This window comes from Chiloscyllium punctatum, chromosome 3 (assembly GCF_047496795.1).
Source record: "Chiloscyllium punctatum isolate Juve2018m chromosome 3, sChiPun1.3, whole genome shotgun sequence".
Lineage (NCBI taxonomy): Eukaryota > Metazoa > Chordata > Chondrichthyes > Orectolobiformes > Hemiscylliidae > Chiloscyllium > Chiloscyllium punctatum.
Window position 1 is genome coordinate 11883892 of NC_092741.1, and position 24424 is coordinate 11908315.

Genomic DNA, 24424 nt, shown 5'->3' on the forward strand with positions numbered 1-24424 from the left:
TACAGTAACAGAGATAGAGTGAATGTGAAGATGGTGGCATTTATCCTGACAAATTGAAAAACCTCTGATGGGGCTGTGCATTCCTTCAGACGGCTAACCCCAGCACCATCTTCAGACCAGGCTGCCATAGTCTGGTGCTCCTGGGGGAAGAGGATGTGTGGCCTGTGCCACAATCCCTGGAGCAGATCCTCCTGATATCACCACCCTACTAATCCAGGGAACTAGGTAGTGCCCTTTAGGGAAGGATATTGCCATCCTTACGTCATCTGACTCCAGACCCACGGGAATGTGTCTGACTCTTAAACCACCATGTGGCAATTCAGGATCAGCAATAAACGCTAGATGAGCCAGCAACATCCTCATCCTAAAAATAAAAGAAAGTTCAGCTACAAGATGAGTTCTGGGATATCTGATGAATGTCGAGTTGTTCCAGGAACAGCACTTGGTAAGGTGGAGTGGAAATCAAACATGATATAGAGTCATAGAGATGTACAGCACGGAAACAGATCTTTAGATTAAGTTAGATTCCCTTCAGTATAGAAACAGGCCCTTCGGCCCACCCAGACCCATTCCCCTACGTTTACCCTGACTAATGCACTTAACACTCTGAACAATTTAGTACAGCCAATTCACCTGACGTGCACATCTTTGGATTGTGGGAGGAAACCCATGCAGACATGGGGAGAATGTGCAAACTCCACACAGACAGTTGCCTGAGGTGGGAATCAAACCTGGGTCCCTGGCAATGTGAGACAGTGCTAACCATTGAGCCACTGTGCTGCCTGATCCTTCAGTCTAACTCATCTATGCTGATCAGATATCCTGAGTAAATTTAGTCCCATTTGCCAGCACTTGGCCCATAGCCCTCTGAACCCTTCATGAACACGTATCCATCAGGCGCCTTTTAAATGTTGTAATTGTACCAGCCTCCACCACTTTCTCTGGCAGCTCATTCCATACATGCACTACCCTCAATGTGAAAATGTTGCCCCTTAGATCCCTTTTAAATCTTTCACCTTCACCCTAAACCTGTTCCCTTTATTTCTGGACTCCCCCACACCAGGGAAAAGACCTTTTCTATTTATTCTATCCATGCTCCTCATGATTTTATAAACCTCTATAATGTCAACCCTCAGCCTTCAATACTCGAGGGAAAACAGCCCCAGCCTATTTAGCATCACCCTGTAGCTCAAACCCTCCAACTCTGGCAACATCCACGTAAATCTTTTCTGAATCATTTCAAGTTTCATAGCATCCTTCTCATAGGATGGGAGATCAGAATTACACAGAATATTCCAAATGTGAGAGTTCAGACGACAATTAATTTAGTGACTTTGGTAAGATACAGCGAGAAAACTTACTGAGCCTCACAGCAAGGATTAATCTAACAAATTCAACATGACTTAGATTTAGCCAAAGATTCAGTTCCTATTTCTTTGGGTAACTAGAAATAAAATTAAACTAACTTTTCCAAAACTATTTTTGCTCCAATTTTCCCCCTAAGTTCTGCCTCAGGAAATCTCATCAAAATATTCATCATTTCTAAGAGATACTGATTCCCAATTCAGGTAAGGCTCCTGAACAATTTATTAAGACCCTGTTAAACAGTTCTTCAAAAGCTGGTATTGGAATCAAAGGATGCACATTTAATTGATGGTTGGCATTTCCTCACCAATGAGGTATGAGATGCTTGTCAAAATTTCATCTTTGTCTAAGTCAGGCCAATAATAATATTTTTATGTTCGAGCCTGTGTTTTTCTAATCCCTAAGTGACCCATTGGAATTTCATGACCCACTTATGAGCTTGCATTACGATACTCAGATGGAACTACCACCTAACAGACTACATCCCATTCCACGTGGTCTGACATTTTATGTTGTCTCCAGTTCCTCATTAGCAGATTATCTTTTAAATAATAACACCCATTTTGTTTTATTTAACCTATTTTTCTAATCACCTTGTTCAGAGATGTTATTACACAGCTCTGGAGCTAGTGGGTCTTCAACCAGAGTCTCCTGATCCAAGGGTAGGGACACTATCACCTCATCACAAAGGGGCCCTTTGGTTCTTACTCAGTTTCTGAGTTGGCTGTTTGATACAGCTTTCCCAATACAGGATCCAATAGGATCTACTGTACTTTGATGAAAGAATATGGGCATTGGATGACCATTTGTCCTGAAATAGTATGCAAGGGAATGGGGAAGAGGCAGGAGACTGGCACTAGGTAATGATGCTTATTTGAAGAGCTGGTGCAGGCATGATAGACTGAATGGCCTCCTTCTGCACGTTCACAATTCAGTGATTCTGTGCTGCAGTGACACCTTCTTGGAACTGCTTCCAATATATTTATACTCTTCCTTCAATAAGATGCAAGGTACTGCACGCAGTATTCGAGTTGTAATCTCATCAATCCTGTATAACTAGAACATGAACTCCCTACTTTTGTATTCAGTTTCCCTCGAGATGAATGATGACATTCTATTAGCCTTCCTCATTACTTGCTATTTCTGCATACTAACCTTTTGTCATTCGTGCATGAGGACACCCAGATTCCTCTGCATCTAAGAGCTCTGCATCACTTTTATTTAAATAATATGTTTCCATTTTGTTCTTCCTGTTAAAAATGAACAATTTCACATTCTCTCACATTATAGCGCATATTCCAGATCTGTGCTCACTCATTTTTCCTGTCTATCTGGCTTTTTGCCTTCCTAATGGCTTCTTCGTAACTCACTTTCTTACTTATCTTTGTATCATTGACAAATTTAGCACCACAACATTGGTCCCTTCACTCAAGTAATTTATATGAATTGCATTGTATTAATTCTCCAGACTTCCTTTCTGTAATACTGACACTCATGTTGTTAATTCTTCCCTACTCTTAAATATCTGTTGAAATTCTTACACCCTGTTATAATCTTCTTAGCCAGTTTTCTCTCATACCATGTTTGCTTGACTATTAATCCAGGAATTCAGGTAATATTCTGGGGACCTGGGTTCAATTCCATCATGGCAGATTGGTGCAAATTGAATTCAACAAAAAGCTGGAAGTCTCATGATGACCATGAAACAGTTGTCTTTTGACAGAAAAAGCCATCTGGGTCACTAATGTCCTTTAGGAAAGGAAACTGCCATCCTTATCTGTCTGGACTTCAGCAATGTGGTTGATTTTTAACTGCCCTCTGGGTAATTAGAGATGGACAATAAATGCTGGCTTAGCCAGCTACGCCCACATCCTCAAAAACCCATTTTCTTCATCCTGATTCATCTTTTGTTAACCTTTCTTCTGACCTGTCACCTATCATTGTGCAGTTATATGCTTTTTCTTTAAGTTTGATACTATCTTTAACATTTTGCGTTAATCTTGGATGGCGGGTCCTCCACTTCGATTTTTCCTTTTGTTTGGGACATCCCTTAAATATATCTCTATTGAATAATGCCATAACCTAATCTGGCAGTTCCCAAGCGCAGTTTGCCTGCTTTCATCATTGTCTGTATTTAAGTTTGAAATGTTCGCCCTGGACCAACTCTTCTTTCCCTCAGACTGAATGGAAAATAATTCTCATTGCGTATTGACAATCCTGAAAGAATTTCTGAGCTGGTGTGTAAAGTAAAATTCAAAGTGTGTGTTCACTTATTAATTTATGTTTCTTTCAGATTCCATCATGCTCCTCCTCATTTTCACTGTTGCAGTTGGAATTCTCCTGTATTATTTCTTTTTCCATGAGAATTCCAAGACTATCCCAGAAGGGGATGGCTGGTGGGGAGCTGGAGAGCGACAGGATATCCAGGATGATGAAACTATCCGCCCATTCACCATTGAAACATCTGAGGAGATGATCCAGGTAATCATTGACCAATGAGCAACAGAAGCTTGGAAATTGGTAACAGAAACAGCACAGACTGACAACAGATCAGTGATAAAACTGGTAAAAGGAACAGTTATTAAACCAGTAACTGGCAAGTAATAAAATCAGTTGCTGACAAGTATTAGAATCACTGATGGATCCAGCAATTGAACTGTTCATTGAGTCTACAATAGAGCCAGCTTCAGACCAGAAAGAGAAATAGTTACCAAACAGTATCTCATAATTGAGCGAGCAACAAATTGGCTAACAACTGAGAATGAATCCCTCTAGAACAAGTGACAGATCTGGTAATAGTGCTACATGTAGGCAATATTGCTGATGATAATAGGGATGGTAATAGGGCGAGGACCACATTTGTATTAGTGCTCCTAATAAGGCTGGGAACATAGGTGTGGGTCTGGTCATCTTTCTCGCGTATCAGCATTTAGCTTGGATTTCAAATGAGTTGACCATAGACTGATTTTCGGTGCTGAAAGTTGATGTGGTAGGTAGTGCTGATGTAAATTTAGATTAGATTACTTACAGTGTGGAAACAGGCCCTTCGGCCCAACAAGTCCACACCGACCCTCCGAAGAGCAACGCACCCAGACCCATTCCCCTACATTTACCCCTTCACCTAACACTATGGGCAATTTAGCATGGCTAATTCACCTAACCTGCACATTTTTGGACTGTGGGAGGAAACCGGAGCACCCAGAGGAAACCCGCGCAGACACGGGGAGAATGTGCAAACTCCACACAGACAGATGCCTGAGGTGGGAATTGAACCCGGGTCTCTGGCGCTGTGAGGCAGCAGTGCTAACCACTGTGCCACCGTGCTTCCCACGTGACCTGCCTGTGTTGGATGGGATGTCTCACTGTTGAATGTTGGTATTTTTCAGGACCTGCACTATCGCCTGGACCATACTCGCTTCACGCCACCGTTAGAGGACAGTAGGTTTCACTACGGTTTTAACTCCAGCTACCTGAGGAAGGTCGTGTCTTATTGGAGGAAGGACTACAACTGGAAGAAACAGCTGGAATTCCTAAACCAGTTCCCACATTTCAGAACCAGGATTGAAGGTGCATTCTAGCCACATGCTGTGGTGGTGCAGGAATTGTGGTGGGCAATTCCTGGTTATGGGGGAGGGTTTGCTGAGAGGTCAGCTTCACTGATTGTGTCTTGTTTTAAAAAACTAATCAAATCCCGTAATAATAACAAACAGGAAACAGTGTGTATTGACCTTTAACCTCCCTTTCCCAGGAATTGATATCCACTTTGTCCACGTGAAGCCCCCTCACCTGCCTCAAGGTCAGACTGCCATTCCACTGATGATGATCCATGGCTGGCCAGGGTCTTTCTATGAGTTCTACAAGATCATCCCTCAGCTGATTGATCCAGCCAATCATGGTTGGAGTCAGCAGGAAACCTTTGAAGTCATCTGTCCATCCATCCCAGGTTATGGCTTCTCAGAGGCTCCATGCAAGATAGGTGAGTCTCCTTTTGGGTCTGCTTGCTGGCCAGTAAGATGTCGTGGGACCTAACTGCTTCCCTCACTAAAGTCATTGATGGGAATTGTAAAACACTGAGGCCCCTGCAGGACCCCACTCACCACGGGCTGCCAATCAGATTTAGGAGCTCCTGGTCAGTTTCACCAAGAAGATCTGAATATTTCCTGCTCAAGAAACCCACAGTCTCCTCATTGGTACAGTGTGTAATGGATTTCAGGGCAGTACCCTATATAACCAAACTCACCTAAAACTGGCCAAACTACCCAAACCAGCTAAACTCACACAAACCAACCAAACTGCCTAAAACAGGAGAAAGTAAGGACTGCAGTTGCTGGAGATCAGAATCGAAGTGTGGTACAGGTAACTTTCTATCTGATGTGGAAGGATCTGTACCTCCACTAATGTCATCTACTGTATTCATTGCATCTGATGTGGTTTCCTCTATATTGGGGATACAGGATGCCAACTTGCGGATCATTTCAGAGAACATCCTCTGGGACATCCACACCAACCAACCACATCGCCCCATGGCTGAACACTTCAACTCTCTCTCCAACTTGCCAAGAACGTGCAGGTCCTGGGCATCCTCCATCGCCTAATCATCCAACGTCTGGAGGAAGAACGCCTCATATTTTGACTTGAGAACCTGCAACCATACAGGATTAAGGTGGATTTCACCAGTTTCCTCATTTGCCCTCCCTCCACCTTATCCCAGACCCAAGCCTTCAACTTGGCACCACCCTCTTGACCTGTCCATTATCTCTCCCAGGTATCCACTCCAGCTTCCTCTCCAACCTATCACCTTCTTCCCCACCTTTATCTACTTATTGAATTCTTAGCTAGCTCCCCCGCCACCCCACAGCCCCTCCTCCCTCCCATTTATCTCACAGACCCTCCCCCACCCACAGCCCACAAGCCTAATTTCTGATGAAAGGCTTATGCCTGAAATGTTGATTCACCTGCTCCTTGGATGCTGCCTGATCTGCTGTATTTTTCCAGCACCACACTCTTGAAACTAGCTAAACCGGCCAAACTCACGCAAACCAACTAAACTCACCCAAACCAGGCAAACTACCCAAACCAACCAAACTCACCTAAACCAACCAAACTACCCAACTCAGCTAAACTCATCCAAACGAGGCAAACCAGACAAACTACCCATTCCAGCCAAACACACCCACTCCAGCCAAACAAACCAATCAATCTAATTTGATCCAATCCAACTCACTCCAAACAAAAACAGAACTAGCTGGAGAAACTCTGCAGTTCCGGCAGCATCTGCAAAAACAAAACAGAGTTAACATTTTGAGTCCACTGACCTTTTTTCTAACACATCCCATCCTTTTATTCCTGACTTGAATGAAGGGACAGACTGTATTGTCGGCCAGATTTACTGATGATACAAAGATGGGGTAAGAATATGAGTTGTCAGCAGAATCCTCATAATGAGTCATGGAGAGGTGAAGTGTATAAAAACGTGGCAGCAGGAGTATAATCTAAGAAATTGTGAGTTTGTCCAGTATGGGAGGACAGTTGAGAAGCAGTGTCTTACATAACAGAGAGAGAGACCATTCTTCATGTGAATATGTCACACTGAATTCTTGAGCAGTAATCTGTTGTATATAATTTATCAAATACCTTTTGGAAATCCAAATACACAACATTTACTGCAGTGCTTTTCAAACAGTGAGCTTCGATTGCAGTGGGGTCATATGACTAGATGTTTGAGGTTGTAAAGTTGAGGTAGCGATAGCTGCCATGGATCATGGAACGAATGCTAACAGCTGAAAGGCTCCTTTTAATTCCTCACTTTTTATCCTCACGTTAACCATGGTCTAATGAACAGATCCTTGAGGCAGGTTCCTGCTGTAAGAGAAAGGCTGTGAAGAATTTTAATTTAGATAAATGTGAGGTGCTGCGTTTTGGCAGGCAAACCAGGATAGGACTAATACGCTTAATGGTAAGGTCTAAGGAGTGTTGCTGAACAAAGAGACCTTGGAGTGCAGCTTCATAGCTCCTTAAAAGTGGAGTTGCAGTAGACAGGTCAATGAAGATGGCATTTGGTATGCTTACCTTCATTGGTCAGTGTATTGATTAAAGGAGTTAGAACATCATGTTGTGGCTGTGCAGGACATGATGAAGTTATTTTTGGAATACTGCACTCAGTTCTGATCCCACTGCAATAGGAAAGATGTTGTGAAACATAGAAGAGTTCAGAAAAGATTTACAAGGATGTTGCCAGGGTTGGAGGGATTGAGCTATAGTGAGAGGCTGAATAGGCTGGGGATGTTTTCCCTGGAGCATTGGAGGCTGAGAAGTGACCTTATAATGTCTATAAAGTCATGAGGGGCGTGGGTAGCGTAAATAGCCAAGGTCTTTTCCCTGGGGTGGGGGAGTCCAAAACAAGAGGGCATAGGTTTAAGGTGAGAGGGGAAAGATTTAAAAGGGATTTCAGGGGTAACTTTTTCATGCAGAGGCTGGTGCATGTATGGAATGAGCTACCAGAGGAAGTGGTGGAGGCTGGTAAAGTTACTACATTTAAAATGCATCTGGATGGGTACATGAACAGGAAAGGTTTAGAGGCATACGATCCACATGCTGGTAAATGGGACTACATTAATGTAGGATATCTGGGCAGCGCAGAGGAGTTGGATCACGGGGTCCATTTCCACACTGTAGATCTCTCTGACTCTATGACTGTAAGTAGGTGCGCTGTTGAACATCTCCCACACCTGACTCAAATTAAACCATCCTTGTCACAATCAACAGCTCTCTCTTCCCAAATCTTCTTTTTGGGATCTCACAAAGTTCACAGCATTAAAATGAAGACACATTGGCAAAAGGTTTGGGAAGCACTGATCTACTTGTTTCCTTTGATTCACCCTGCTTGTTATATGCTTAAAGATCTCTAATAAATCTATCAAGTACAGGTTCCCTTTCACAAAGCCATGTTGACTCTGAATTACAAAATGTCCCGCTTTTACCTCCTTAATAATGGATCGTGTTGATTCCCTATAACAGATTCTAAACTGGCCTGTAGCACCTCATGTTTTCTGTCTCCTTCTTTTCTTGATGAAAGATTTACTGTATTAAGATCCCAGCTAAAGCTGCCAAATTTCTGTTCCAATTTGGCCAGTAGTTTAGCTAGTAGGGACCAGTAGTTTTTTTTTCAAAAGTTAGACAGAACATGAGATCCAGGAGACTTACCAAGAAAATAAATCATCAAGATTCAATCAACAAGTTTCAAACAAACAACATTAAATATAACTCTGCAGTGTTAGATCAGAAACTAAATTGATAATATGTGTACAACTTAGGGCTAGCCCTCACCACCCTTAGAGAGAAGATTTCATCTCATCTTAGTCTTAAGTGGGTGATCCCTTATTTTCAAACAGTGATTCCTAGTTCTAGATTTTCTCTCCACATGCACCTTGTTAAGACACCACAAGGTTGTACATGTTGTAATCAAACTACAACTTTCCTCATTACAAGACCTTTTCATTTTCTGAACTCCCTAAGGTTCTGGAGTGCTGAGTCCAGCATTTAACATGCTTCTAATTCTTAGGATTTCTTTCTGACTTCTTTTAATTATTCATTGGATGCCAGCATTTCTTGTCCGTGTCTAGATAAGAGTGGTGCTGGAAAAGCACAGCAGGTCAGGCAGCATCCAAGGAAAGGAAAATCGATGTTGCGGGCAAAAGCCCTTCATCAGGAATGTCCATCCCTAGTTTCCCTTGGGGAAGGTGACAGTGAGTTGTGTTCTTGAATCATGGCAGTCTGCTAGTTTAATGGCAACCATTGTCATAACAGCTCACCCAGCAATGTGCTTCAGGGAAGGAAATCTGCCATCCTTACCCAGTCTGGAGAATTGGGATTCTGGATCTCCAGTAAAATGACTGTATCTATCCACTGAAATGGCTTAGAAAGCTAAATAGTTGAAAGAAAATTAGGGATGTGCAATTAAAAGAAAATCCTTACCAGCGATGCCCCTATCCCATGTCGGAATAAAAACAGTTGGGTGCTTTGGTTTGGATGGAATGCTGAGTTGAATGCAGTGAGTTGGAGTTGAAAGTGTTAGCATTTCTGAAACAGCACTGACTTTGGCGGGATTGGAGGGATATTAATTCTCGACATATTTGCTCTTTCCAGGTTTTGACAGCATCGCTGCAGCTCGTGTGTTTTGCAAGTTAATGCGGCGCCTGGGGTTTGATCGGTTCTATGTGCAGGGAGGAGACTGGGGGTCTCTGATTGCCACTAACATGGCCCAAATGAAGCCAGAGTAAGTCTCCCAGTTAACGGAAAAGACATATCTCATCTCCTACTTAGTGGGCGGAGGAAGTGGCTGAGCTGTGGTGGGCAAGATGGGGGGGATCGGGTTTGTGGTGGGAGAGAAGTGTGCACAAAGAAATGGGAGGAGGAGAAGGTTCAGGGTGGGGTATAGCTGGGAATGAGTGTTTGGGAGGAGAATATAGGGTGAGCTGGGGGAAGGTTTTGTGGGCATTGGAGAAAGTATGACTACGAGGGAAAAGGGTTGGATGTGGGAATTGGGGGGCAGAAGAGGGTGGGAAGCAGATGGAGGAAGGGAAAGTGTAAGGTGGGGGTTGGGGAAGGTTGGGAGGGAGGGAGGGAAGGTGTTGAATGAGTGGAGAGTGGTGAAGAAGGGTCACCTTTGAGCTCTGTCTTGCTGCTCTATATTAGGCGTAATGGAGTATTGCTACAGTAGGGTAGACTGCGTAGTTACAGGGTGCTCCTGGGATGAGTAGAAGGTCCCCCAGTGGGTAGAGGTTCCTCCCCAACCCCTCCCCAATGGATTGAGATTCTCCTCCAGTGGATGGTCTTCCTGTTGCTGTCCTTACCAACCTATTTGCTCCCTCTCACTACAGGAATGTGAAAGGAATCCACTTGAATTTCTTCCCCATTTCCAGGATGGGACTGAAGACACTTCCCTCCCTCTTACTTGGGCAGTATGCTCCATCCCTGGTTGGATTCACCCAGACTGACATTGAGCGGATGTATCCATTTGTTGAAAAGACTGTCTATGATCTGCTGAAGGAATCTGGCTACATGCACATTCAGGGCACAAAACCTGACTCCCCAGGTAGGTGTCCAAAACTGACAGGACCCAAGGATTACTCAGGCAGCATCGAATCGAGTGGGCCAGGAGTGAGTAACAGACAGGAGTCTAATCAAGAGGTTCAGAGTTTTTAACATATAGAATAATAGATACCTGCAAGTGATGTAGAATCTGGAATCGAGTTACAGACTGGAAGCTAATTGAGGATTTTAGCAGTTATATCCAGTATAACTGATACCCTGGAGCGAGTTACAGATTGTATTATAATTGAAGGATTCAGCAGTTATTTATCTAGGATAACAGATTCTCAGGAGATTTGCCAATGTAAACCTCTCAGTGTTGACATTTACCAGGTTGTGCTCTGAATGACTCCCCTGTGGGCTTGGCTGCTTATATACTGGAGAAATATTCAACATGGACCAACAAGGATTTCCGGGAACTTGAAGATGGAGGACTGACGAGGTGGGATGTTCAAACATTCTCAGCTCTTATTTCTCCCTCCACAGGTTCTTGGTCAGGCAGTGTTCTCAAATCTACATATTTACACTAACAATGGTAAGTGATAACTAACAGAATACCTGACTGACACAGCACTGACCTCCCCAGTGGCCGTTTGCTCTGTTGGTGTGGTATTGAGTCACACAGAGCAGCAAGATTCCAGCTTTCAACAGCCAGGACCAAATAACAAGGGAGGGAGAATCTTCACAGCTAACTTCTCAAGTCATTTCATTTGTAGCACACCAAGGTGATGGTAAGAGACTGGGAAGTCATGAAGGTTAAGGGAGGTGTCAGTGTTAAAAGAGCCAAAGCACTCTTGACTTGCAAAACACTGCAATTTACTTACCTTCAATATTGAACATGAACTGAACTTCCGTTAATCCTGCTCATTTCATACACAGCCCTTCCTCCTATTTGATTTCTGAGTGAGGAGAACTCTCTTTGCTTGAGTGATGTTGGAGAATTGGAACACATTGTTACAGGTGATGATTGAGACTCAGGATTAGATACACAGAGATACTGTGTTACAGGTGAAGCAGTGGAAAGAATAGTGTCCTTCTGTCGTTCTATGCAATTAATTCCTCGAGTGGATGGGAGTGTGTGTGTGTGTGTGTGTGTGTGTGTGTGTAAGAGAGAGAGAGAGAGAGAGAGAGAGAGAGAGAGTGAGTGAGAGAGGGTGTGTGAATCTACGTTGCAGGTGAGTTGTGAACTAGGCAGCTACAGTGAGGGTGTGGACTCATTGAGCTCCGGAAGGTTTTCTCTTAATTAAAAGGAACGATTAGAGTACAAGAGAAAGATAGCCAAAAAATAAAAAGCAGGTGGAAAACGCTTTTAGGATTTTTATGAAAGATTGGAGAATTAATGATGGGAAAGAAGGAAATGACAGATGAATTGAAAAGGTATTTTGCTTCACTATTGAGGATACAAGTAACATCTCAGAAGCAGTGATAAAATCAGGAAATGGAAGGGAGGGAGGAATTATGGAAAACCACCAGAGGAGTAACATGGAGCTGTGGGCTGATAACTGCCCAATCCTGATCAACCTTATACCAGGGTCTTAAAAGAAGTGCCCAGTGAGATAGTTCATGCTTTGGTTTGAATTTCCCAAAATTCCATAGATATGAGAAGGTTCCATTAGTTTGGAAAACAGTGAATCTAGCTCCTTTAGTTAAATTGTAGGCAGACAGAAAGCAGGAAACAGGTGTCCCGTCATGACCCAAAGCCTCAAACGATGGCAAAACGTGGTGTTGTTGGATACTGCCAGAAGAGTCTAATCTGAATAGCCACACGGAGGGTGAATGACAGGGTCAGAGGGAAACAGCAGCCCTGGCCATCACCAGATCTGTCAGAACGTTTAGCGAGCAGAATTAAGGAGAATCCCAAAGCATTTTATTGTTTTATAAGAAGCAAAAGGGTAACTAGAGAAAGGATTGGTCCACTAAAGGATAATGAAGGAAGGCTGTGTGTCGAACCGGAGAGAATGGTGAGATTCTGAATGATTACTTTGCATCAGAGGAGAGGGACATGATGAATTTTGAGATTAGAGATGGAAGTTTGATTAGTTTGGATCACGCTGACATAAGTAGGGAAGATGTGTTGGTTGGGTTGGGGGTTATTAAGGTGGACAAATCCCCAGGACCAGATGGGATCTATCCCAGGTTGCTGAGGGAGGCGAGAGAGGAAATAGTTGGGGCCCTGACAGATATCTTTGTGGCATCCTTAAACACAGGAGAGGTGTCGGAGGACTGGAAGGTTGCTCATGTTGTCCCCCTGTACAAGAAGGGTAGTAGGGATATTCCGGGTAACTGCAGACCAGTGAGCCTGGTGGGAAAGTTGCTGGAGAAGGTACTGAGGATAGGATCTATTTATATTTAAAAAAGAATGGGCTTATCAGTGATAGGCAACATGGTTTTGTGCGGGGGGAGATTGTGCCTTACCAACTTAATAGAGTTCTTTGAGGAAGTGACCAAGTTGATAGATGAAGGAAGGGTGTTGATGTCATATACATGAACTTTAAGAAGGCGTTTGATAAGGTTTCCCACGGGATTCTAGCTAGGTGGATAAAGAACTGTTTGACCAACAGGAGACAGAGAGTAGTAGTTGAAGGGAGTTTCTCAAAATGGAGAAAGGTGACCTGTGGTGTTCCACAGGGGTCAGTGCTGGGGCCATTGTTGTTTGTGATATACATAAATGATCTGGAAAAAGGCACTGTTTGTATGATCAGCAAGTTTGCAGATGACATAAAGATTGGTGGAGTAGCAGAAAACATAAGGGACTATCAAAGAATAGAGGAGTATATAGACAGACTGGAGAGTTGGGCGGAAAAGTGGCAGATGGAGTTCAATCCAGACAAATGTGAGATGATGCATTTAGGTAAGTCTAATTATAGAGTGAATTATACTGGAAAAGGAAGAGCTTTGGGAAAAGTTAATGAGCAGAGAGATCTGGGAGTGCAGGTCCATTGCACCCTGAAAGTGGCTGCACAGATGGATAGAGTGGTGAAGAAGGCATATGGTATGCTTGCCTTCATTGGACGGTGGATTAAGTATAAGAGCTGGCAGGTCACGTTAAAGTTGTACAAGACATTGGTTCGGCTGCATTTAGAATACTGTGTACAGTTCTGGTCGCTACATTACCAAAAGGATGTGGATGCTTTGGAGAGGGTGCAGAGAAGGTTTACAAGGATGTTGCCTGATATGGAAAGTGCTAGCTATGAAGAGAGGTTGAGTAGGTTAAGTTTGTTTTCATTTGAAAAAAGGAGATTGAGGGAGGACCTGATTGAAGTTTACAAAATCATGAAGGGTATAGGGGGAGTAGATAGAGATAAGCTTTTCCCCTGGGTGAAGGATTCAATAACATGAGGTCATGCTTTCAAGGTGAGAGGTTAAAAGTTTGAGAGATACACGTGGCAAGTACTTCACACAGAGGGTGGTGGGTGTCTAGAACACGTTACCAGCAGAGGTGGTAGAGGCAGGCGTGGTAGATTCATTTAAGAAGCACCTGGAAAAATGCAAGAGTAGGTGGGGAGCAGAGGAATACAGATGCTTAGGAATTAGGCGACAAGTTTAGACAGTAGATTTGGATCGGCTCAGGCTTGGAATGCCAAAGGGCCTGTTCCTGGGCTGTAAATTCTCTTTGTTCTTTGTTCTCGTATAGAGGAGGCCCTGTAGCCAACCTATTCTGTCCTGCCATGATGTGGTCTACAAGGACTTTAGCAGGGCTTTTGACAAGGTCCCTTACAGCAGCCTGGTCAAGAAAGTAAGAGTCCAAGGGAAAGTGGCACACTGATCCAAAGTTGGCTGAGAGACAGAAAGCAGAGGGCGAGGGTAGAGGGATGTTTCTGTAATTGACAGTTTGCTTCCAGGAGGTTCTGCAGGGCCCAGTGCTGGTTCTTTGCTGTTTGTGGTGAACATTAATGACTTAGATTGAAATGGAGGAGTATGCTCAGGAAGCTAATACAAACATTGTTCAGATGGTAAACAGGGGGATATCAATGGACTGGTTAGGTGGGCAGAGCAATGGTAAATGGAATTCAACTCAGAAAAGTGTAATTTTCCCCAGTAATGATCTCTCAGAGTGTTTGGTAGGGAAAGTCCATTGGTATGTATTAACTTTTATTTTTGTCTTTTGGATCTTTCACTCTCCACCCATCCCAATTGTAGGAAATTCTCCCTGGATGAACTTCTGACCAATGTGATGATCTACTGGGTGTCAGGCTCCATTACCTCCTCCATGCGCCTGTACAAAGAGAACCTAGGAATTAACTTCAGGAATCGGGTTGATGCCAAGTGAGTGTTGAGACCAGCTACCTGAACATAACTGTATGACACCATCACTGCTGCAGGATCATAAAGTAATAGACTAATGACCACCTTACAGCCAACACACCATTTCATACAGTGACCAATCATTGAAGATTCAGGGAAACACATCTGCTGAAAAGCAGGAAACACCTGGAGATCTAGCAAAGCATCAGGTTTTACTGGTGCATTTTGGGAGCACATCTGAGTTTAGCATAGCGTGGAGGGAGCTTTACTCTATATCTCACCCCTTGCTGACATTGTCCTGGGAGTGTTTGATAGGATAGAGTACAGGGAGTTTTACTGTGTATCTCACCCCATGCTGCACTTGTCCTGGGAATGTTTGATGGGATAGTGTGGAGGAAGCTTTACTCTGTATATCACCCCTTGCTGACACTATCCTGGGAATATTTGATGGGATAGTACAGAGGCGGCTTTCCTCTGTATTGCACGCCATGTTGTACCTGTCCTGGGAGTGTTTGCTGGGATAGTGTAGAGAGATCTTTATTCTGTATCTCACTCCTTACTGATACTGTCCTGGGAGTGTTTGATGGGATAGTGTAGAATGAGCTTTACTCTGTATCTCACCCCTTGTTGACACTGTCCTGGGAGTGTTTGATGGGATAGTGTAGAGGCTGCTGTAATTTTGTCAATAACTCGATGCATCTCTTTACACAATGTTCTTTCTCTAAAATGTCCTTAAGACCGCTCTCTCTTGGACAAGGTTTGGTCAGCTGCTGTGATTTCCTCCTGTGATGCTCACTGTCAAATTCTCTGCAACATTGCTCCTTTGAGATGCATTGGGATGTTCAAGGTGCTATTTAAAGGGAGTTGTTGTTGGTTTCTTTCAGCTTGTCTCCCTGTCCCTGTGGCTGCGGTGAGGCCAAGATCAAATGGAAAGCTGATTATCTTACTCTTGTCTTTTCCCTTTCCCTCTTCCAGGATTGGAGTTTATGTTCCCACTGGATTGGCTGCTTTTCCCAATGAGTTGGTGCATGTCCCATTGGTCTGGGCCAGGCAGAAATACAAGAAGATTGTGACCTTCTCGTACATGTCCCGTGGGGGACACTTTGCAGCCTTTGAGGAGCCGTATCTATTGGCTGAGGATCTCCGGAATTTTGTGCAAACTGTGAAAAAGAATGGCTGAGACTTCCAGTTCCTTGGGTGTTTGAGAATCTAGTTCCTATACGATAGCTCTTCACATTCCAAGCTCTGTCTGATAAGTAATGCTGGTACTGTCTGGGACATTTGCAAGCTAATGAAAATTGAATCAGTGTTACTGGAGAATTCATCACATTCTGTTTGACTAATGAATCTGGAATCTGCTTCAATTGAGCGATTCTATTTCTTGATTCAATAACAAATAAAAAAAAAATCCTCTCACAATCATAACATCAGGAGAGGGCAGAAAAATAAGCTCCATCTCTCTGTTGTACCAAAAGCATAATCACCACAGAGAGCTACCTGTGTGGTACACCATAAAATTGGACAGAATATTAAAACAGCAAAGAATGACTAAAAGATTAATAAAAAGAAAAGAAGTTAAGGTACGAGAGAAGGTTAGCCAAAAATATTAGAAAAAAAGTAAGAGATGTTTCTGTAAATATTTAAAGGAGAATAGCGTTGGTCTTTTTGATAGACTGAAGAATTAATAATGGAAAAGAAGGAAATGACAGATGAACTGAACAGGTATTTTGCAATAGCCTTCACTATTGAGGTTACAAGTAACATCCCAAAAGCAGCAATAAGTCAGGAAATGGAAGGAAGGGAAGAACTCTGGAAAATCACCAGAGGAACCGTACTGAGTAACATGGCTGATGACTACCTGGTATGTACCTGACATATGCTTCCTTTAGATTAGATTAGATTAGATTACTTACAGTGTGGAAACAGGCCCTTCGGCCCAACAAGTCCACACCGCGCCGCCGAAGCGTAACCCACCCATACCCCTACATCTACATTTACCCCTTACCTAACACTATGGGCAATTTAGCATGGCCAATTCACCTGGCCTGCACATCTTTGGACTGTGGGAGGAAACCGGAGCACCCGGAGGAAACCCACGCAGACACGGGGAGAACGTGCAAACTCCACACAGTCAGTCGCCTGAGGCGGGAATTGAACCCGGGTCTCAGGTGCTGTGAGGCAGCAGTGCTAACCACTGTGCCACCTTGCCGCCCACAAGAAGAAAAGCCCTTCATGGTAACCTCAAACCAATGGTAGGAATTGAACCCCTGCTGTTAGCATCACACTGCTCTGTAAACCAACAATCCAGCCAACTGAGCTAAACTGACTTCTTTTTCTTTATCAAACTCCCGATATCCTTTCAAATCCAGTGTTCCCAGAATTTGCTGTCCTTGGCTACAGTCTTAGAGGAATACACAATCCCTCAATGCTCACTTTACTATTTTTTAAAGACACCCACTTTCCAAATGTAAATATACCTGCAAGTAGGTGCTCCCAGTACATCTTTACCAGTCCGGTCTCATTACATTGACATTATTCTTCCCCCAATTTAGACATTTAACTTGTGGAATATCTTTATCCCTTTTCATAATAACATTGTGACAGAGTTATGGTCACTGTCCCACTTGACCAGTTTCATTCCCTTCGATTAGGTTTAGCACTCGTTCCCATCTCTACTGGGACTATCTACGATCTGGCAACAAAACCTCTCCTGGAAACACTTTAAAAATTCCATGCCATCTAATCCTTTCACACAAAGATAATCCCAGTTAATGTTGTGATGAGGAGGTGCCAGTGTTGGACTGGGGTGGACATAGTTAAAAATCACACAACACTTGGTTATAGTCCAACAGGTGTATTTGGAAGGACCAGCTTTTGGAGCGCTGCTCCTTTGTCAGGTAGCTCGTAATGCTCCCACCTCTCTTACAGCCACCTGTCATGACTGAAATTTGTGGAATGTTGAGCTGCCAGTCTGCCCTTTCTTCAACCATGTCTCAATGATTGTAATATCATATTCTCATGTGCTGATCATGGCTCTGTAAGTTCATCTGCCTTCTCAGGCAGGCTCCTTGCATTTAAATATATAAAATTTAGCTTTCCAATCCTCCTATCCTGCCACTTGCTGGATTGTCCAGACTTCACATCCATTCTGTGCTCCAACACCCTGCCAAAGTCTCCTCAATAACATGAACAAACCTCCCAGTGAAGATATTGAACACATTCTGGTTCAGGACAACCCATCTAGCTTGTACAAGTCCCACTTTCCCCAGTCCTCCCTTCTGCATCATCCCTTAAGCCACACATTCATCTATTTTCTTATTCATATATTTAGTAGTATGTGGGCACCGGAAGTAATCCAGAGATTACAACGTTAGTGGTCTTCGTCTTTAATCTCTGACCTAATTCTTTATATTCTTGCTGCACGACCTCTCTGCAATTACCCTTCTAAATCCCTTAAAAATCCTATTTGTTTCAATAAGATTGCCTCTCATTCTTCCAAACTCCAGAAAGCACAGTATTAACTTTTGCTTAAAAGACAATCCCTCCACACCAGGGTAATTGTAGAGAACCTTCTCTGAACAGCCTCGAATGAAACAATATCTTAATTTAGGGGACCAAAACTGCTCACAGTATTCCAGATGTGGCCTTTCTAGAATCTTTTAAGGTTGCAATGAGTTTTGCTTACTGTTATACTTTATCCCTCTTCAAATAAGGAACTACATTCCATTAGCCTTTTTAATTACCTACTGTGCATGTGTGCTAGCTTTTTATGTTACAGGCACAAGTATCCCCAAGTCCCTTTGTGTTGCAGTTTTTTTTCCAGTTTTAAATATTACACTGTTCTTTTGTACTCCTGGGAGAAAATGAGAACTACACATGAAGGGCTTATGTCCAAAAAGCCAACTGCTGTTCCTGTTTAGTACTTTTGTCCAAAATTGCATGGTTAAGTCAATCATACTGCTGTGGGTTTAGTGTCTGATCCTAACCATATCGCTGGCCAGATCAAGTGAGGACAACAAATTTCCTTCTCTAAAGCACATTAGTGAAGCAGATAGGTTTTTAAACAGCAGTCATTACATGGCATCATTAATCTTGTTTTTAATTCCAGGTTTTACTGAATTCAAATTTCACCATTTACCACAGGTTATTCAAACCCAAGTTCCCAGAACATTAATGTGATACTCAGGATTACTGCTCCAATAAATAATATTACCACTACATCACAGAGGAGATACCAAAGACATCAGGAATATAGGGATAATCAGGGTAGAGAAACAGTCATAACCTCAGTGAATTACAGAACTCTGACTACTTTCTGTGACTAAACTAAGGTACACTTTGGCAGTTAAATTGATCAGGTGGAGAAATTGAAACAGGATGAGACTGAGAGCCACTCCAGAAAAATCTCACCTTTACTAAAATGGCGACACAGCAAAGCTAATCCGGAAACCTTCACCTTTACTAAGATGGGGAGACAAAAGCGACACACTGGAAAAGCTCACCTTTAGAAAGATGGGGAAAGCCTTTACAAAATGACGGCCAGACAACGGAAACTGTTCTGAGCGCTGATACGCACTTCCGGCAGTGACAAATGTCTCATCAGATTGTCCGAAAATGTGTCTAGGAATGTGCCTGTTAACATATCCAACGTTCAAACCCAAGCCTGAAACGACCATGCTGTTGGTTGACTCCAGTCATCCGCCTTCGTTAATCGGAGATAATTTAAAAAATGCTTGAATCATGCTGGCATTGTCCGTAGCAGCTGCCGCGCTCACTTCAAGTGAGGACCCCAAGAAGGACCCATTTCACGTGAAGAAGCTTCAAAAAAGAAAAGTGAACATCACAGGTACGTTATCAGAGAGAAACCAGGGGAGGGAGCCTCACGAACACTACTTTTTATTTGAATATGTTGGACGGTGCCAAATAGCACAATTTGTGCACCCTTACAGATTTATCTAAGAGCTCACCGTTTCGCTCAGGTATTATATCTCTGTGGCATAGAGCCGAAATACTGAATAACCATAGAATATAATTTGGAGATGCTGGCGTTGGACTGGGGTGTACAAAGTTAAAAATCACACAACACCAGGTTATAGTCCAACAGGTTTAATTGGAAGCACTAGCTTTCGGAGCGCTGCTCCTTCAGGTTGCCAACCACCTGATGAAGGAGCAGTGCTCTGAAAGCTAGTGTTTACAATTAAAACTGTTGGACTATAACCTGGTATTGTGATTTTATTTTAAACCATAGAATATATATGACTGGCTGATATGACATGGGTGAAATACATATGAAGACCTTGACCCACAGCAGGGGTGTCTTGGTTCCGCGATCGATCAATAAACACTTGCAATTTGGTCTGGTTCTGAAGGATTTCACAGCTTTCAGTTATGCAGCTTTAGCAGGGTGAAAAGCCATTTTATACAGCTTTTAGCAGAATTGTCAGTTTGCAGCCTAGAAGCCATTTTGTCATGTTATTTGCATTAAGGAGCCATTTTCTTGCTACCTATGTCAGTAAGAGCATGTGTTAAATGGCTGTTTCTGACAACAGCTAGTTACTTCAGCCTGTATTTAGATTTCAGATCCTCATCCCCCACCTTAGTCATTCCATAGGATGGGAGGGCATAGATTAGGTCAGACCAATTGAATGGATGCTAGAGACTGCCATGCTTCCTTCTCCTCCGAGGAAGAAGTTGGGGTAGGCAATCACACCTCCTCATCTTCATTCAGGTGGAGAAGAAGCATTTTCTGGAGGGAACTGATGTTGTCAACAGAAGTTATTAGCTTAACAATAATACATTTTGCAATAGCAATGCCAGCAAAGAGACAAAATAAAACAATACCAATATACATGGCCAGATTTATCAACCAGTTGTATCATGAGCCAAAACCCCCAATCTCCCCATCTCGTGGCTTCTGTCATTTGACTGACGAAGGCGTGGATGTTATCTACATGCCTGGTAATATTCCTGATGCGGTCAATAACCCCCACCGTGCATTTGCCTTTAATTATGGCGCAAACCCTACCCTCTTTGTCGAGTAGGTAGTTGAGGGTGTTCCGGTTTTGTTGGGAAAATAGGTGTAATTCTGAGAGCATGTCCTTGACTCCTGCTAAGGCCATGGCTGTCTCATTGCCCGAGAGGGTAAGACTGCAAATCAGGTAATTTCAGTTTTGATAGCTAATAATTCCTGTAGATCCTTCTGAGGAAAGGGTACTAAGAAATGCGTAGCCCTCAGACTGAGCTTTAGTGGTGCCAAAGCCTTAGCATCTCTCCAATGTACGCAGAATTCGGGTGAGATTGAACATTTGACAGAGAACCCCAATCACATTCCCTGGTAATTGGACAGGAAACAGTAGTAGGGGAAAGTGTTCCTACAGCTACAGCATGAGGAGTACCTATTTCATCAAGGACAAGGATGTTCGTTGCTTTGCCTTGGCTGGAAAAATAGTAACCATGTTTAGTATAGCTGATGGAGGGAGCTTCCCAATAAGAAGCAGGCCTGTCTTTGTGACTTCCCTGAACACATGGGTAGTCCATGGCTATAAAGTATGGTTGTCCTTCGGGTGCTTAGGGTGAAAGCTGCTCAATAAAAAGAGGTGCATCTTTCGGTAAGAGATGTGGTTATTGTCCCAGAATGGTTCCTTCCATCCCACAATTGGGAAGATGGAGGTGCCGTTAGGGGTCTCGTAGTGGAGGTCGGTGCCATTGCCCATTCCACAAAGGGCCTGAATACCAGTGATAACAGAGAGACACTCCTCCACTAGGCATATGCATGATATGCAAGGCCCTACAGAGGAGCAGTGGCAATTGGTACATGTAATCATTGCGCAGGGAATAGTCTTAGTTGCATTCACGTAAGTGCACCCCCATCCCTTACCATTGTAACAATTGGGATAGGCTACCCTGGACTTAGTAAAGGAAGTCCACAAGCAACTAGCAGGTGTGGATAAGTAATAGTCAAAAAAAAATTATGTCCAGTAAATGCCTTAGAAGTATTCCATACTCCTCCGTTGGGATTCGGGAGGGAGAAAGGGGTTAAAGAGTCTTCTGCTGATGTAAGAGCATAACAGACCACTTCATCCTGGCCGAATATTTTATTAAGACTCTGAAGAAACAGGTTGTTAGTGAAAGATAACATTCCCCCTTTTATCTTTTGTGGCATGCAGATTTAGACCTATTTGAATAGGGGCAAGTCTTACCAGGGCTGCCCATAGCACAACTGAAATCAAACTGGCGCACAACACCCTGAGAGGGTAAAGACCAGTTGGACTTGTTCTGTAACTGAACTGTCCAATCCTCTTGATGCAGTTGAACATTGCGACAATCATTCTTGGTAACATGCCATGCATCGAAGGAATCAGTCTCTTGGCACACAAAGCCACCTTTCTGGCAAAAATGGTACACAGTCTCTGGTTGCTCAGGATCACACGGTAAACAGTGCCTTCTTGAGAACCAATGCTGGTGATGGCGGGTCTATGTTACAGGGTAAGTTTGACCTTCTTCATTATGGTCATTTCTGGAGCAAGGGTTAGAATAGCTAAAACAGAGGAAGAATTACGATTCAAAACATGCAGCCATATCTTAGTAGTCTGGTTTGATTACGGTTCCCCTTTGTTCCCTGTTGTCTCCATCTCCATCATCTCCCCTCTTGGAAGGGGCTTGTATGATGACCTTGCAATGATGGAGATGAACCCACGCGGAGCGCCCGGCGACCTTAACACCAGTCAGGGTAGTGAAGAGGAGTGGAACATCAGTGAACATATTGATATTGGGGTCTGAGACAGGGACATCAGAAAGATCCGGACAAATTTGGATATTGTCATTGATGAGGAGAAAATAATCATGATCAGGTGTGCAAGGAAATCCAACAGGATTAATGGTGGTACAGTACTTAAAGGTCAGTTGGAGTTTGTTGAGGAGATAAACCTCAACGGTTTTGGTGAGCAGCAGTCAAATGTTGGGTTTGCAATTGTCCCATCAGGGTGATTACTGCTTGAGAACTGTAGATGATAATGTCCTGCTGAAGTGTGAGGTTTTCTGTGAATACGCAAACTAAGATAAATAGAGGTTAGGATTTGGGTGCAACGGGGATGTCCTCAACTTTAATAGAGAAATAAGCAACTGGGCAGTGTCAATCTCCATGTAGTTGAGTGAGAATTGAGGAAGCCCAGTCATCCAGAATAGTGCAGTACAGTTGGAAGCGTCTGCCATAGTGTAGTCGTCCCAAAGCTGGAGCTTGTGACAAGACTTGCTTTGCCTCTGAGAAGAGGTCAAAGGTACCTTCATAGGAGGTGAATGAGATCAACGTTTTATTGAGGAGGGCAGCGTTGCGGATCCATTGTCAGCAGAAGTTGACCGTGCTCAGCCACTCGCGTACCTGTTTCACATTTGTTAGGACCGGGAAATTGACAATGGGAGTGATGCGTCTCTGTTCAAGAGAGCGTGAGTCAGCAGACAGGATGAAACCTAGAAACTTTACTTGACGTTGTGCAATGGAAAACTTTTTTGGAGAGGTTACATAGCCCAAGGTGTTTCAGATAGTTGAGGAGGAGGAGGACAACATCAGAGCAGTTGGATTCTTCATCCACATTAGCTATAAGGAGGTCGCCTACATATTGAATCAGTGCAGACCCACCTGCGAGGGTGAGAGCCCACAATTGTCTCTGCAAGGCCTGAGAGAAAAGAGTTGGAGAGTGTATGAAGCCTTGAGGTAGTCAAGTCGACATCAGCTGGTGTCCATGAACGGTAAAGGTGAATAGGTACTGACTGTCTTCATGAAGAGGCAGAGAGGATAAAGCATGTTGCAGGTCAACAACAGCGAAAAATTTAGCATCTGATGGTACCGAGGCTAGAATATGAGCTGGATTTGGGACCAGGGCATGAAGTTGATAGCTCTTAAATCTTGAACAGTCTATACTGGTCTGGCTTGCCAGATTTTCGGACAGCCATAATTGAAATGTTATTGGGTTATTAGCAAGGGACCAAAATGTCTTGAGGAAGAAAGTTATCAATTAAAACAGTAAGGCTCAGTATCGCTTGTTGTTTCAGGCAGTATTGCCGGATGGATGGTAGAATCACATTTGGTTTTAGAGTGATCTGAATGGGTTCGCAATCCGTGACTCCAACATGGGAGAATGTTTCGGCCCATACATCAGGGCAGACTAAATCAAGGATGTCTCCACTTTCCTGTTGCCAAAGTGTAGCATTGTGAGAGGTAGGAGTTAGATAGTGGAGGATAGTCATCCCTCCTTGGAAGGTTTGCAGTAGGTAGCAGTTGGTCAGCCCTGGTGACTACATGGTGGACCAAGGGGCCCAGGTCCTTAACATGATGAGGTGGATTAACCTTCCAGGTGATGTGAGCAGCTGAGGTGTCTGCTTGTTTCCACAGGTGAAAGGGTATTTGAACAAAATCTGCATTGTCTTCTGGGCTGGTGACCCGAGCCAAGATCTGTACAGGCCATTCAGTACCCATCAAGTCTCTAAAGAAGTCTTCAAAGGATTTGTCTTGGCTGTCTGATCATTAGCAAGGGTGATGTGACTTCCAGATCCTTGGGGGTCAAGGTCAAGTTACCACCATTGAGGTTTAGTGGGCATGTACAGTTGGCATTCAACTGAGTCAGAATCAAGTTGGACACCATCAGGGGAACAAGCGAGTTTAACTTGGAAGGCACACTTAAGATCTTGTCCCATTAAATTGCAGGATAATGTGGTAGTGATCACAAAG

The 24424-nt window shown here is 43.5% G+C and overlaps 2 protein-coding genes across 8 annotated transcripts in view; both read left to right on the top strand.

The window, feature by feature from the left end:
• LOC140455631 (epoxide hydrolase 1-like) overlaps positions 1-16125 on the top strand; it is a 32160-nt gene extending 16035 nt beyond the window's left edge. For all 3 annotated transcript variants that reach the window (XM_072550584.1, XM_072550583.1, XM_072550594.1), the window contains 8 exons: positions 3659-3846; positions 4752-4932; positions 5114-5341; positions 9511-9640; positions 10245-10459; positions 10789-10897; positions 14596-14721; positions 15676-16125. In XM_072550584.1, coding sequence (XP_072406685.1) covers positions 3667-3846; positions 4752-4932; positions 5114-5341; positions 9511-9640; positions 10245-10459; positions 10789-10897; positions 14596-14721; positions 15676-15880 — 1374 coding nt within the window. In that variant the 5' untranslated portion in view covers positions 3659-3666 and the 3' untranslated portion in view covers positions 15881-16125. The remainder of the gene's footprint in view (positions 1-3658; positions 3847-4751; positions 4933-5113; positions 5342-9510; positions 9641-10244; positions 10460-10788; positions 10898-14595; positions 14722-15675) is intronic.
• A 3205-nt stretch (positions 16126-19330) lies between these two features.
• Positions 19331-24424, top strand: part of nvl (nuclear VCP like) — a 61994-nt gene continuing 56900 nt past the window's right edge. The window contains exon 1 of one of the 5 annotated variants that reach the window (XR_011952927.1): positions 19331-19546. Coding sequence is in view for 1 of the 5 variants with exons in the window: in XM_072550607.1 (XP_072406708.1) it covers positions 19441-19546 (106 nt within the window). In the remaining 4 variants the exon portion in view is untranslated. Of the gene's footprint in view, positions 19547-19649; positions 19680-24424 lie in introns of those variants that run through there. The other 4 variants (XM_072550607.1, XM_072550616.1, XM_072550651.1 and 1 more) reach the window with 4 other exon arrangements.